Source organism: Mya arenaria, chromosome 7 (genome assembly GCF_026914265.1).
Source record: "Mya arenaria isolate MELC-2E11 chromosome 7, ASM2691426v1".
In the NCBI taxonomy this organism is placed as follows: domain Eukaryota; kingdom Metazoa; phylum Mollusca; class Bivalvia; order Myida; family Myidae; genus Mya; species Mya arenaria.
This window is the reverse complement of record NC_069128.1, coordinates 59377393-59393592: the sequence shown is the minus strand read 5'-3', so window position 1 is coordinate 59393592 and position 16200 is coordinate 59377393. Positions and strand designations below refer to the sequence as shown.

At 34.1% G+C, this 16200-nt stretch overlaps 1 protein-coding gene across 1 annotated transcript in view; it reads left to right on the top strand.

Moving 5' to 3' along the window:
• Positions 1 to 16200, top strand: part of LOC128240368 (titin-like) — a 332344-nt gene continuing 316144 nt past the window's right edge. Inside the window, exons 1-10 of the mRNA XM_052956995.1 lie at positions 1 to 127; positions 6130 to 6646; positions 8303 to 8477; positions 8806 to 8896; positions 9201 to 9311; positions 10675 to 10701; positions 13642 to 13755; positions 14222 to 14408; positions 15094 to 15314; positions 15739 to 15861. Coding sequence (XP_052812955.1) covers positions 6133 to 6646; positions 8303 to 8477; positions 8806 to 8896; positions 9201 to 9311; positions 10675 to 10701; positions 13642 to 13755; positions 14222 to 14408; positions 15094 to 15314; positions 15739 to 15861 — 1563 coding nt within the window. The 5' untranslated portion in view covers positions 1 to 127; positions 6130 to 6132. The remainder of the gene's footprint in view (positions 128 to 6129; positions 6647 to 8302; positions 8478 to 8805; positions 8897 to 9200; positions 9312 to 10674; positions 10702 to 13641; positions 13756 to 14221; positions 14409 to 15093; positions 15315 to 15738; positions 15862 to 16200) is intronic.

Here is a 16200-nt window from a genome sequence, read left to right as displayed (position 1 = left end):
GGCTGACAGATTCAGTGTTTTGGGACAGTTGACATTTTTGAAATGTTCACGATTTTCGTGACTATTATTCTCCATGGAGTAAACGGTTTATTGTGATAGGGATACTTTAACAATTGCAAGCCAAAAGGTATAAACGTTTTATTAGCTGCATTGAAAAAAACGCGCTAATTGCTTGATAATGAAAGTTGTGAAAATTGACAAACTTTTTCACAGGTGTGACAAATTTTAATAGAGATGCAATTGTTGTCACAATGTTCGTTCTTTGTCGTTTATATCGATGTTATCACATTATGAACATAATTGGTTTTAAGATTACATAAAATTAAGTGCAAAATGTCCTGTTAAAGATATTTTTTAGATCTATAGTCTGTTTCAACAAGTGAACTGGTTATGGACCTGTCATACAAATATTTAAACTTTTTATAAGTAGTTGATATTATATGTTGGAATCAAATTATATTTGATTGTTTTATTAAAAAAATATAGTATTTTGGATTTTATAAATATACATATTTTTAATAGTTTTGACTTGTCATTGGAAACAGAAAATAGAGAAATATTTGATATGCAGTTGTGGTAGTTTTAATGTTGTCTTTGTTGATTTCATCCTGCGAAAACTCTATCCTCCGCCTTAAACTGTTCAATATTCTTGTTCATTTATAGGCAAAATTGGAATTTCATATTTGTCCCTACAAGAAAGGTCCCGGGTCCATTTCAGAAGTGGTAAAAACACTGAACACAGTTCAGAAACAACAATTCTAATGCAATGTTTTAACATTTTTAAACATATCCTGCATAGCGCATCCTGCATGGGCAAGCTATTAATGACTTTAATTTCATTACTATTTACCCTTTACAGTACTTGCATTCAGTTCAGAAAATATCTCTATTACACAAGTGTTGCCTTTTGCCAACCTCTGTTTGAGTTTATTTAATTCCCCATATGGGACTGTTGTTCAGGCCAATAACTTGTGACTGATTAATAAGTTATGTATTACTATTATAAAGCAAAAATAAAAGTTACAATGCATAACAGAAAGGATTCACTCCTTTGCGTAAAATATTCATTGAGATATTATAAAGTACCTGTAACATGAAAGTAGCAAATACTTTAACAACTTGGAAATGTTCAGTGTGGGGGAGACAGTCAGCTAGGGTTCCATGTAGATACAAGAATTGACTAGTCCCTGAGTGCATAGGTTGAATTCTTTGTAATATGTCAAAATAATTTGTTCTTCAATACATTACTTTAGTCTATTGATGGCGTAAAGCACAAAAACAACTCTTACCGTTTTAGTATCCCAAGTTTCTTAGAATGATTCTCAAATGCAAAACTCAAACCTCCTTGAAGTGTTTTTTATTGTTGTTGAAGTTATAAAAGCCCAGAAAATTAATGTATTTGAGTTTTACATAACTATTTACCAAAAAATCCAATTTTTAAAAAAAAAGAAGAGTGAAAATTACCTTAAAACAACAACCTGAACTGGTACCTTCTTTTCACATGTATCATCTTAACTCTTTCTAATTAAACATTAAGCAAATGGTATTGAACCTCTGGCAACAAAGGCAGGCAATCTACCAGTACAACATTGCTAAGCTAGATTGTTGTTTTTCTTAAATTGTTCTCAAATAAATTAAAATTTAAAAAAGGGCTGCTCAGTTGAAATGTTTAAAAGTTTAACTGTATACATACAGATAAGTCCTATGCAGTCATTTTCCTACTACTTACAGGGTTTTACCTAGACTATTGTGACCCTCATGCTTGAAAGCTCAGGGGTCTCTTGTAATTGAATGATTAACCTAGACTTACTTTACCTTACTTAGATGGGGAAGTGAAGGTTGATTAATTTCATCAACTGCAAACTCCTTAAGTGGTCACACAGAGATACAGTCGCAGCTACCGCAGCCAGAACTTTAGTATTTAGAGCCAATGAGCCAAAATAAACAGTTACATTTTGGCTCGTCGTAATTTAATTGAAAGTATATAAGGGTGGGTTGGGTAGGGTGTGTGAGCACGTAAGAGTTTGCAGTCAATGAAATTATAATCAACCTTCACCTACCCCTCTACGAAGGTAAGTCTCAGTTAATTAATCAATAATATCTCAGGACTGCAAACTCATTAATGTGCCCCACACAGACTTAAGAGTTAGTTTGAAAGTTTCGACTAAAAACACATGAAATATACCTTGAAGTTTTAATGAGTTATAATGAATGTCCCATGTATGTGAAATGTTTACAAAGGCAATGAATCTATATAATGATATGTACATTGTCATGTACTCAATGAAAACATATTTTAGGTTCCCTGGGATGCTGTAAGCTCAAAAGAGAAGTCCCTATCCTAAAATTAAGTCAGGGTCTTTGGTTTTCTGAGCTGGAAAAAACGTGCAGTACTTGTAAGATGATTAAGAATGACTGACATAATTATGTGTGCGAATTGACATGTTTAATATTGCAGTGGCTAAATCATTTTGACATTTAGTCTCGTTAGAAGTAAACGTAAGTTTGCTTCTAGCTAGTAAGCAATTTGAATATTTTTGGTTTGAGCTTGTAGTTATATTTTTTATCTTAATGTCCTGAAGTTTTAGTTAGCAAAAAATAAAGAAAGAAGAAAAAATGACATAATTTGTACAATGTATACTTACCTACGGTAATTTCACTGACAGAACACTTGTGGATAATTTTCTATTTGTATTTTGAGCAAGTTGAGGTTGAAATTTAAGGGTTAACATTTAATGCATGAAATCGGAGCAGGTTGTTAATATTTAACACATAAAAGTAAAAACCATGTAAAAACTGGGTTTTATGTGTTAATTGTTAAACAACCTGCTCCGATTTCATGCAGTATATCTTAGTTCTACCAAGCGACTGTTTTTTTTGCGATTCAACTGAAATTTAAGTTTTTTAAATTTCTATTTATCAAAAATGCTTTAAAGGAACACTGAGTAATAAAAACAATGTTATCAGACTACGACATGAGTCCAATATACAAGTTAGATAAGTTTGATAATGTGTCCATTATTTGTAATTGAGATGTTTTACAGCCTGTTAGTCTGAACATGTCAAATTCATCTATCAGATCGAACATGAAATATGTCAATATAGTTTTTCAGTAATTGACCCCTAACAAATTGTTTGCTTTAATGATTCGCCATCCGTGAATGATATTTATTTTGACCACAAACAACGCTTGAGGGCATTAAATGTCGATTAGTCAGAAATATTTGTAATATAACATCATAAATGGTCAATTTTCATAATGTCATTAACTTGTAGTGAACATTCACTTCATACTATGATAGTCTGACCTTACTAAGGGTAACAGAAAATTCAAACAGTCCTTTCTTTATATGGTTCTTGACTTGAGTGCACTATTATTAAGGTGGACAGTTCACATTTTGAACTATTTGAAACATTTATCTTTGCATAGGGGTGCCCCATACATTTTTGGGTATATGAAAATATGTTTTAGGAGACAAACTTCATATATTTAGCAGTTGAAACCTTAAACTCAAATTAAACATAATCAACAATTTTTCTATAATTTTCATAATAGTTGCTTCATATATATATTACTGTTTCATAGCTAAACTTGCCTTTTATGTTTTATGCCTGGAATATTCCAAGCCCCAGGGGCTCATTTCACTAAAGATCTGACCCGTAAATTATCTTAAGGGTCCTATATTTCGATATTTTGCTATGCGTTTATGTTTATTGTTTAAACTATATCCTAACTATTGTCAAAGATAAAGCCAGAAGTGTGGCAATGAAAGAGAAAGAATTTTTTACCATTTTAGCAACATATTTAAGATTTTGCAAATTAAGGCTACTGTAAGACCCTTTAATAGACCAGGGTATCTGACAGGGCTTCCATTAAAGCTGCACTATCACAGATTGAATGTTTTGACAACTTTTTTTGTCTTGAAATGAGGAAATTTATGTGAAAATGCATGGATCAGATCAGATCGAAGATGTCATATTTAAGTTAAATAATTGATGTTTTATGCATTTTTCTTAAACCATTTGTAACGCTTTTAGCCATATCTGCAATCTGAACTTTTGTCAGCAGTCTTATATTACTGGTTCGCAGATATTTACGCAAAAATTGGCTCATTCCAAGACAAATAAAGGTGGCAAAACGGTAAATCTGTGAGAGTGCAGCTTTAAGGATTTGAAACTGGAAGTAACTTCCTTACCATTAATTTTGGAAGTTTTTCAATGAAATGTGGAAGTTTAAGTCTCTCGAACACAACTATTATATGTATGTAAACAATTAAAATCAACTACAAATGTATATCTTCACAATGCTTTATTATAATATTTCTTGTTACCTCAAGACATGAAAGGTAGAAAATGACTCTATAATAGTAACATTGACTAGATTTTTTGATGTTTTGAACTGCCAAGCCTCCAAAATATTATGGATTTTTTTTTCTCCTAAGACATCAATTTTGGAAGTTTAAGCCCATTTTAGGGGGTAATATACTTTTAAACTTTTTTGACGGAAGCCCTCATTTGGCACCCCTCAAATTTTCTTTACCAAAAGTGGAATAAGGTGATAGAGTGTTTTAACTGTAAGATTCAGTAAAATATCATGAATTATAAATATCAATAATTGTTCCTGTAATACCATTGGAATGTCTGGATGAACAGTGTAGGTAAGGTCAGAAATGTTAGTTTACTTAAGTTGTTTAATAGGATTTATGAGGTTCCATTGTATTTGCAATTGCTCTAAAAGTGGATTAATATTCTTAAAGTCAAGAATAGATTGACCAGTGGACATCTGTAAGACATAAAGTCAAATTGATACAAATTTTGCCAGGTTCCTAGAAATGTGACTCAGGGCATAGCTGAAGGCCATATTTGGATTTTGAATTAAATAGTTAAAGGTATCATCAAACCCTCTTTGTGTTGTCAGCGCCAGCATACAAATGCTTTAATACTGGTCATAATTTAATAGCAGTTAATTAACGTTGAAGATACAGTATGAAAGCTTACAAAGGCAAAAGACATGATAAAAAGTATTACCAACAAGTGTCATAACTCTGGCTTATGTTCATATATGCTTGAAATAAGCACAAGTCAACATTGCAGTCTTGCACTAAAAATGCTCATATTCTGGGTTTTATAAAGCACTCAGGGCCTGTTTTTTATGCTAAACATTAATGTAAAAATTCGGGCTTCTTCATTTAAAAAACTAGTTTTGATGACTGTTTTTTTTTTCAAACACAGCCTAGCCTTGGAGGGCATTGATAGTTGCCAGTCTATTCAGGAAGAGAATGGCCGAATTATAAAGTCATTAGTTTTATCTATTTGCTGTGGAGAAAATATTCAGCTTGATATTTTGGCCATAAAACCACTTTAGATAAAATATTTGAGGATTTACTTACAATGCATGTGCTCAAACACACTTTAAATTTGTAAATTATCTCTGTTTCCATGAAATGGATGCTTGCTATTTTAGTTGAACTGCACAAGTTTAACAATAACAGCAGATAATAATGCATGTTATTAGCATCAAAGCAATTAATTGCAGATATTGTGTAATTGCAGGAATTTTCCGGATGAAAAAAACTACTAACTCAACTTTCAAGCCTAGAACCCATTTTATTTTCTTGAACCCCTTAAATAATTTTTAGTGCAAACAAAAAAGACTAGGAACCCATTTAATCACCATAGAGTGGCAGAGACCCTCAATTTTCCAAGAATGAGGCTCACAATCAAGGGACCCCCTAACTGATTTTTTTAGGGAAAACCCTGTACTTGTCACTTGAAGAATTATCTATGAAGTATTGACCATAATCTGATTATCATTTTGTTACATTTATTGCATACTTAGTGTCCATCATAAGTCTAACCTTAATGGCCAAGTTTACAGGCAAATGCTTTTAGGGTTTAATTCCATTGAGGTCCCCATCAGTTTTGTGCTGTTATAATGGCATATTGTTAGTATTATGGACTTCCGGTTTGAAGTACACAGCACATTTGTCGCTGGCTAAGGAGTACTAGTCAGGTGCTTTACCAACTGACTGGGATAATTTGTATGCATTCTTACGTTTGAAACTCTCTTTACATTTCAGACACCCATTTGCAGTGTATATTCAACTAACCTTTGATTTGTATTTTCAGAGGATGGCTTCATACCAGGAAGGCCCGGGAATATCCTACCCTCCTCAGCAACATGGCTACCATGGATACGATCAACAACAACCGGACTACAAGCAACAGCAGGGATACAAGCAGCCATCTCAGCAACAACAGTACCAACAACAGCAAGCATATTCTCAACAAAAACAACAACAACAGCAGCAGCCATATGATCAACAGTCATACCAACAAAAGCCTAATCAACAGCAACATCATCAGCAGTATCAATACCAACAAGAACAACAAAAACAACAGAAATATCATCAGCAACAGAAACAAGAGTTTGAACAACCCCAACAACAACAGCAACAAGGCTACCATCAACAACAGCAGCAGCCCCTAATGCAGGGTGGTAATCGGGGCTCAGGTAAAGGTCGTGGTCATGTGATGCCATCCCCTAACCTGTCGCATCAAAGCCAGCGGACTGACCGTTCACGTATGAGCGGACATAGCAGAACATCCATGCAAAGCCAGGCAAATGGGGTACCGGTGGCTGAATGTAAGTTATTTGGGAATGGATAAATAAAGTTAGTTTCACTCACTAAAAGGGAGTGAACTCAGTACTGCACATGGTATATCATACACATTAGACTTTAAAGCTGCATTCCCACAGAGTGACAACTTTTATTTTTTGTCTTGGAATGAGCCAATTTTTGCGTTAATGTCTGAAAACATGCGATACATTTCTGATTGGAGTTTTTTCATATTTACATTCGAAAATTGATATAATTATGGCTGAAAGCTTTACTTACGCTTTAGGAAATAATAGTATTTTGGCAGATTTCCCAACAATTGAGATCTGTTCCATTGTGAATTATCTTATATGTCTGAATTGAAGGCATTGATACCAAAATCAGCTATTCCGAGACAAAAACTAAAAAAATCCAAGCTGTCAATCTGTAAGAGTGCAGTTTTAAGATCAACTTTTAAAAGTGTTAATGCTTTTAAATGGCCCCCAGGTTCCTGGTCAGCACTACTATTTACATGCTTTGAGAAGTATGAGACTTAGCAAAGATATTAAGAGTCAGATTAATGTTACAGACTTGTAAATGAGCTCAACTGAAGCAGCTTTATGTCATAAAACAGTTTCATGATACTGGATTTAGTAACAGATTGTTTTCTTACATTTATCAGAAATATTTTTATAACATTTTGGGCCGATTGTTTAAAACTTTGTTCAAGTTAACATAGTTGTTATTGTAATTGTTAACTTTCATATTTTACTTCTCTGAAAGTTTCATGGATGCACAGTTTGTGATCTGCAGTATTTCTAGCAAAGTTTGACATATCTGTTTCAGCTAGACTTGCTTGATATAAATATTTGAGCACATCATCAGATATTTTCTGATGAAAGTTAACAACGGTGCTGTTAATGATGCTGTTAAAATGCAAGTAAATTTTTTTAGGCCCTGGCACTAGTATAAAAATTAGGGCTTGTTTATCTAAAAGTCTAATTTTGATGACTGATTTATTTAGAAAGCCATCGTCTTATGATGTTTACCAGTTTATGTGTGTATAACAAGACTTAAATAATGTACATTAAAATTTGTACAAGTAGGTGCATTCCTTTGAAGTTTTGATAATTATATGGAATATTTTCTCCCATCAGTTCAGTATTTGCAATCTGCAGCATTGTCTAGCATTTGAAATATGAATGTTTGAAGGTGACATATCATTGTATTGTCACTGTATACACAACAATTTCATATCTTAGTCCTGCAAATGTTAGCTGTAAATACTAGATATATCCTTAGAGTTAGAAATGCTAACATTCATTTCTCTGACACATGTCTGAAATTACTACAAAAATTGTTCTCAGTTTCAAAAATGTAGTCCAAGTTTTTAAAAAGTTTGTCATAGAACTGAACATATAAAATTCATGCTTGTTTTTGCATTAATTTATTCTTAAAGTGTTTGATTCGACTTCAAAAGATTTTGAAAATAAAAAATTGTGCTTGCAAAAATGGAATACATTATACAAACCTAGGGATGATATCATTTTGATATTTCGGTGCTTTATTCTAGACTGAGTTTTTTAAGAGCAGTGTTTTGTGCAAATTCGGCTTATATATTACTCATTATGGATATGGGAGTCATCAGAATAAATTAGATTTTAGAATCTAACCGCAACTTAAAATCCCAATATTATCTCCAGCGCGTGGTATGGAGGCGTCCCGCATTCTGGACCAGCTACAGAAAGGTATCGTGTTTCTCACGGGGGGTCGGGACCGTCAAGGGGGACCAACACTACTGTTTCCCCCACATCGGGATGAGTACTTCCTGCCTAACGATATTACCGCGTGCCTCAAGTACCTGTTCCAAATTCCCAGGTAAAACACCATTTTGAGCTTATTTCTTATTTAAAAAAATAAAAGGTTGAGATGATGTCACAGTCAAGCATATTGGCATCATGCACAGACTTTATTAGTGGCATTTACAGATATATTCACATGAAACATAGAACAAAAAAAATACCATTGAAAATAACCATATGTAGATCAGGCCCATAAATCAAGTTGACTCTTTCCAGTAATAATATTCACTTAATTATTGCCATTTATGGATTGCAAATAATTATTGTAGCCATTAATTCAATGGCTAAACATGGAATCTTTGTGAGATTAAAGACATAAAGCAATTACAATATTTCTGTTTTAGTGAGGAGTCTAAAAAGCGAGGGTTCACAGCGATCATCGACAGTCGAGACGGCTCCTGGTCAAACCTCGTCACCTTGCTTGGATGTCTCAAGGTCAGAGTTTTGCCTTGCTCATTAATGACAAGACTTTATATTTATTGCCTGATGGACAAGTAGATGTTTCATGATATATGATGGATATGATGCAACACAGCATAAACTTCAAAGAATCAGTGTCATTAAAAAATGCAATGAAATGAAATATTTCTACTATGACCTTCATAATCATTAACCAACAATGTTGAACATGATAAAAATACATTGAGACAATTTAATAAAAAAACTTTGGAAATAGTTTGTAATGAAATGTTTAAACCCTTGAACAAACATCCCCTCTTTACCTCCCAATGTTTTTCAGCAATCGCTCGGGGACTACCTGAAGCAGGTGCTTGTTCTAAAGAGTGATGGAACGGGCGCCAGGCAACCCAGCAGCAGCAGTTTCCGTAGAGACAGGGGACCAAATATCGAGGTACATGATATTATTGGGCTCATGTCATAACTATTGTAAAATCGCAATAATGGTACAAGACTGTTGAAATTTAAAAGTATATTTAGCATTAAAGGACTTTTGTGTCAAATTTTGAGTGAGGTGGGACATTAATTAAAGCATTAGAATGCATAATATACGAACATGGACTTCAATAAATGGTCAAAGTTTGCTTTGACCCCATCTGGTGTGCTGGAGGTCAATGTTTACATTACTGACCTTAAATTGTTTTTTAATTGCACTCTAATACCGCTTAAGTACCGCCAGGTATTTCAAGAATGTGGAGGTTTTTCAAACTGAAGCAAAATGTTACAAAAGTAATGTTTTATCATGGATAAAATCTCCTTTGTAATGTGCTAATTTGACTTATAGTCTGTTTCTTTATTTATTAAAAAAGAGTTCACCATTTATTGATAAAGAAAAATTATTTGATGTAAAATACATTATTCAATATTTACTGTGAGAGAAAAAGAGTTGATCAAGGAAATTAATTTGCATTATGTTTTCAAATTGTTTATTTATTGAATCCAAATGTCTAGACTCTAACATTCATTACAGGTGTAGCAAGAAAAACCTGTATGTTGCATTCACAAATGAATCATGAATTTTTGATTAATAATACAATTAAAATTCCCAAGTTATTACTATTTAGTCAAGAAACATTACATTGGCAAAATGCAAATGTGCTGAATAATGAGTTTAACGTGGATGAATTGTCTCAACTATTACACCCATATTAAGTGGCAGAAACTCTCTTTGTTCACAAAAAATCATGAATGTTTTATAAATAAAAAGGTTTTCAATAGTTGGTCAAGGTAAATGAGACATATATACATTGTCAAATTGTACAATTATAATATCATCTTTTAAACCAAGAGCAATTGCCTAAAATATTTGACCCAATACAGGTAGTGACAAAAATCAAGCTTTTAATTCACAAATTACTCATGAATATTTTCCCTCGATAAAATCCCAGGTATTCAAACAAAGTAATTGTCCTATGTCTATATGATAATGTGCATTATCAGCTCTCATGAGGAATAAAAGGCCTGTACTGAACTTCAATATTTATTAACTTTGGTAAATATGGCTGCCCTCGTTTGTATACTGTGTGAAGTTACAATGAAATTGAAAGTCTTAAATTTATGATCATGATGAGTCACTTTGATATGAAAGATAGTCTTTCTATGTAAGAATATTGTATACAAGGTTTAAAAGACCTTTTGGTATACATAAAAGTATGTTTATGAATCAGCGGAAAGGTTCATAAAGACTGACTGAATAGGCTTGTGTTGTATTATGTAAATTTTTATATGCATATTTGCATTTCATTTCCTTTCCTCAGGATCAAGTTATTTCGGGCATGTTTGAAGTAAGAATTAGTTCACAGAGCAACACTGACTTTCATTTTTAGTAGCTGAGTTTGCACATTGCAGTGAGATTTAAGATAATGATTTGTCCTTGACTATTTTACATAAAATAAACAAATGATAAATAACAACAACAACAACAATGACGACTCCTTTGATGATGATGATTGATGATTGATGATTGATGATGATGATGATGATGATGATGATGACGATGGTTGTCTTAATGAAATGACAACAGCAACAACTAAATGACCATGGTAGTGGTGGTGGTGTTATAAATGCCATTATGACGACACCTAGTGTTCTGTAGGGATGCCTGTGTGTATAGTTCATGATAGCAAATGCACAATCTTTCTTTGCTGTGAAACTATGGAGTTCACGTGTTAGTTTCCACACTGCACTATGCACTTTAGCTATTTAAGCAAACATGAAAACGTTGACAAAAGTCAATTGGAATTCCTAGACACCATCCAGATATAAGATCAATGAAACTTAAGCCCATATAAGACTTCATAAAAGATAAGGCTTTTAAATTAGATTTATTTATAGCATAGATTTCTCCAGTTTGAATATGGCAGTAAAAGTTGAATATTAAATACAAGTGTTTCAAGTGATACTCTTTCAGTTACCAACATTTTGAGCCCATAAGTAATTCTGTCATATTATCAAGATATTATAAATGCGATATTGTATGCCCAATTTTGAATGTTGAATGTGGGAATGGAATGAAATATCTCCCCTTATTCTTAGATATGCTTCAGTGATTCCATTCATTCTATTGGCCAGTCTGATCAAAACATGGTTTGCAAATGTCGGTATTTTAGGTTGGTCTGTTGGTCGGCAGATCAGTATTCAATATATCCTTTTTTATCCTTATCCTTAGACATGCCTCGGTGATTCCATTGAATCAGTTGGCAAATTAATTTTACAGTTCAAACAAAACACTCAGATTTTACTTTTAAACTTAAGTTAGATCTAGTAATTGTTGGTTATTGTATATTGCCCAAGGTTTGCAAATATTGGCAGGTTGGTCGGTCTGACGGTAGGTAGACCATGTCTAGCCTGCACAATAATTCTAGAACGGTTTGAAAGCTGCACTCTCACAGATTGATCCTTTTGACAACTTATTTATATTTTGTCTTTGAATGAGCCAATGTTTAAATGACTGGGAACCGGTGATATAACACGACTGACAAAAGATCAGATGGCATTTGATTATATTAACATTTGAAAAATTGATGTTTTATGATTAAAAAGCATTACATACGCTAAAATGGTTTGTTGGCACCAAACAATTGAGATCTATTCTATTGTGAGTTATCTTACACAGCTGAATCTAAGGCACTGATGGCAAAATAAGCCGATACTGAGACAGAAAAAAAGAGTTGTAGCTGAAAATCTGTGAGGGTGCAGCTTTAAGTAATATATTTAGTAGGTTTACTTTTGTATCAATATGTCAAGTATAGGTATTAACTGATAAATAACTTTTACATTGCTTTTATCAAGGTTGTAAACACTTTATTCATTTAAATTGGCAGTCTTCAAAATTCAAAATACAAAATGTAAATAATTGCCTTGGTACAATGCTTAGATAAATGTGTTTACATTTGAACACTCGCCACATTGTTAAATTGGAAATATCTTTTGACTGCTATCTATGGACTAATCGGCCTGTTTACCTTCTATATCGGGATTGTGTATGCAAAATTCCCAAATACTCTTTCCACATTTCGAGGCTTTAGAGCAGAACTGTTGCAACACCTTCAATTTCTATGCTGAGTTACAACCTTCTTGCATGAAGCCTGCATATTGTATTTGACACTAGATACACCATTCATCATTAGCATACTGTTTTGATTGGATTCAACCCCGAGGGAGATTGGTTGCATTTAAGCTACTTAAATGAAATACTCAAAAGTCTTACTGTATGTTTTTGGGATACGTTTTGCTCAGTGATACCCTTCAATTATGCTAGTTACTAAAACACCACTAAAAGAGTTTCCATTTTAAGGGAAATGACAGCCATATATGGAAAGAGTGTTCCATTTCTCCCATTTTATATTAACCAACTATTGCATCATCACAGCCCCAAAGCATCAATACAAATGGCCTCCACAACTAAGTGGTCAAAACACAATTCCAATAACATATAACCCACTGATGATGCCTCATGTATTATTAATAATGATCCGAGTTCCCTTGTGATATTGACCAATTATTCCCATGTGATATTTACCATTTGTTCACATGTGATATAACAAATTGTTCCTTTGTGATTTTAATATATTATTCCAATGTGATATTAACCAATTGTTACCCATTATTTCATGTGATTTTTTGTAGTCTTAACATAATGTGATATAATCCAATGATTGCTTTGATCCCATGTGATATTAACCAATTGTGACCCATTGCCCCATGTGATGTTAATCAATTGTGACCCATTGCCCCATGTGATGTTAATCAATTGTGACCCATTGCCCCATGCGATGTTAATCAATTGTGACCCATTGCCCCATGTGATGTTAATCAATTGTGACCCATTGCCCCATGTGATGTTAATCAATTGTGACCCATTGCCCCATGCGATGTTAATCAATTGTGACCCATTGCCTCATGTGATGTTAATCAATTGTGACCCATTGCCCCATGTAATACTAACCAATTGTGACCCATTGCCTCATGTGATGCTAATCAATTGTGACCCATTGCCCCATGTAATACTAACCAATTGTGACCCATTGCCTCATGTGATGCTAATCAATTGTGACCCATTGCCCCATGTAATACTAACCAATTGTGACCCATTGCCCCATGTGATATTAATCAATCAGTACTCATTATCCCATGTGATATTTTTTACCCTTTACCCCGTGTGATACAATATGATTGTTGTCCATTAACCCATGTAATATTTACCGATTGATACTGTTTTTCAGCCACAGTTCATCAACATTAACCGCCTGTACACGTACGTAGACAAGAATCAGCTGTTGGCGAGTATGGGAGGAACGCTGATGTACCATCACGAGTACTGGCTCCAGAACAGACTGGTAACCATTATTGTTTTATTTGATGGAGTTTTATTACATAAGTAATAAAAAATCTGTACACATTTTACTTTCGTTATTAAAGTTTCCCCCTTGGTGAATATACTTATCAACAACTCCTAAACTTCGCTCGCCTTAGAACATATTTAAGCACATATAACAGTGTTATGTCTTAGATGGTCATATTCAGTTAGAATACACATTATTAACATATTAAATTATTGCATGCATTCTATAGATTGTATGAATGGATTTAGAATAAATTGTTTCAGATTCGTTTTTTCCCTGTGTACTTAACAAAGTATGAAAAAGTGTTGATCAACTTTCCTGAGAACTTTACTCCAGCATATTATTTTTCCTTCTGTATTATCAACAGTAAAATATGGTGTTTTTAATCAATTCAGAAAGTCATTGTAAACTTGTGCCTAGAAATGGATCATGTTTTACATATACTCGCATGTTTTACCAGGGCCTAGAGAAGTTCCTACGTGAAGCGAGGCAAGCAGCGTCACATCTTGATACGTCGGAATCAGAAATCAGCTTTAAACTTAGAAACCAGGGCCCGGATTCCCCTGTGAGCCCCATTGAGGCATTACAAAAACACAGAATGTTCAAAGAACAAAGCCTGTCCATCCCTGAGAAAGTCATAATGCAAGGTAATGTACATTGTCATAGGATGAAGTGAAATGTAAGTGGGATAATACAGGGATAAGCTTAGAAGCATGGAATTTGGGGCCATTTCATCATGTATCCTAGGAGCATATTTGTTCCTTGTAGAGAGTTTTGAGCCATAGTCAGGTGCGTAGCTAGTGCCAATTTTCTTCAACATGTCAAAATTTCATTACACATCTGGGTATTTGCTTACCGTCAGCTACGTGTCTAGTAGAAGTGCGTTGTTTTAAATCCTTCGTAGGTACAAAATTGCTCCTAGGATCCTTGATGAAATGTCCCTAAGGTCTAATGAAGGATACCAAGTTTAATTTAAAAGAAATGTGCAGAAAACATGGTATTGCTACCTTATGAGACCACAGTAAATAGTAGTAAATCTTTTAGCATTCACCAATCATTTAATATTTTTGCATTGTCAGCTATTAAAAACACAGTTATAATATTGTTAATATTTATTAATATTTTCCGTAAATGCATTATTTAGTTAGTATTTGAGGGTGTAACATCACTCAAAATTTATGTTTGTTTTACTTGTGTGTATATTGATTTTGAATAAGAGTGTCACTTTAAATAACACTGATGCCAAGAACAAGACATGTATACGAATTTGGGCTTGTTTATTTGATTACTGACTCAGTAAAGAGTAATCCATACATGTTGTTATTCCTCTAGGTAAAGAGTTGCTAGAAAAGTTGGCCCAGTACAGTGACGTCGCGATGCAGGGTCAGGAAACTGTGGTGACCCTGGACAATCTTGAAGCCCACAAACATGTTAACCGGATGTTACAATACCTGGAGAGCCGTGTGGACAAGGTCGCATCGTACCTGGACAGTCGGGACAGGAATCTACATCTGGATGTGCAGCGAGATACTGTGCAGAGGGAGATAAGACAGGTTAGCTGTGTCTCAAGATGAAATAATCCATGAATCTGTACAGTTTGCTGATCAAAATTCAGGCTCTAGAAAGCCAGTCAATGACCTTTAATTCTTAAAACTACAACCAAGTGCTAGGTCTTGCCAGTGCTTGATTGGATAATTAACCCTGGACAGAAACTACTGGCCAGTCAGTTATAAACCTTGAACAAATTATGACACATCTTAGTGGCATGTCCTTGCAGGTTGTTAATTGTATACTGGGCCCTTGAGAGACAGAATACTATTTGCCAGACAAACAGAAGTATTTTCACCAATTTAACAAATCTCTGTGCCATGTCCTTGCAGGTTATAAATTGTTTTCTGGGTTCTAGAGAGAAGCTACTGAATAGCCAATCAGAAGCCTTTTACAGATTTTATATATCCATGTGTCATGTCCTTGCAGGTTGTTGATTGGATACTGAGCCCTGGAGAGAAGCTACTGGCCAGCCAATCAGATATTGGGGACTCTTCTGAGGCAGCCGAGACATTAAGGAAGAGACATGAAGAGCTAGAGATCAAATGCACTGTAAGAATGACTCAATAATTAAACTTTAAAAATACACACGTTTTGTGGTATCTCACACAAAGATTTTTATGAACCAATATGTTGATGAAGCGTAATACAGTTGAACCTTGTTGGCTTGAACTCCCAGGGACTGGCGCAAATACCTCGAGCCTCGAAAAACTCAAGCCTAGGGGGAATGCTTACCTCCAGTTTAAAGTAATCGGTCCTTTACATGCAGTTTGAGCCAAAGAGGATAGAAATCCCCCCAAAAATCAATATTTCAGATGTGGTCAATTTGCTGGACATAATATATCATTAAACCTTGGAAATCATAATTTAAATTCAGTCACCAATCTGTCA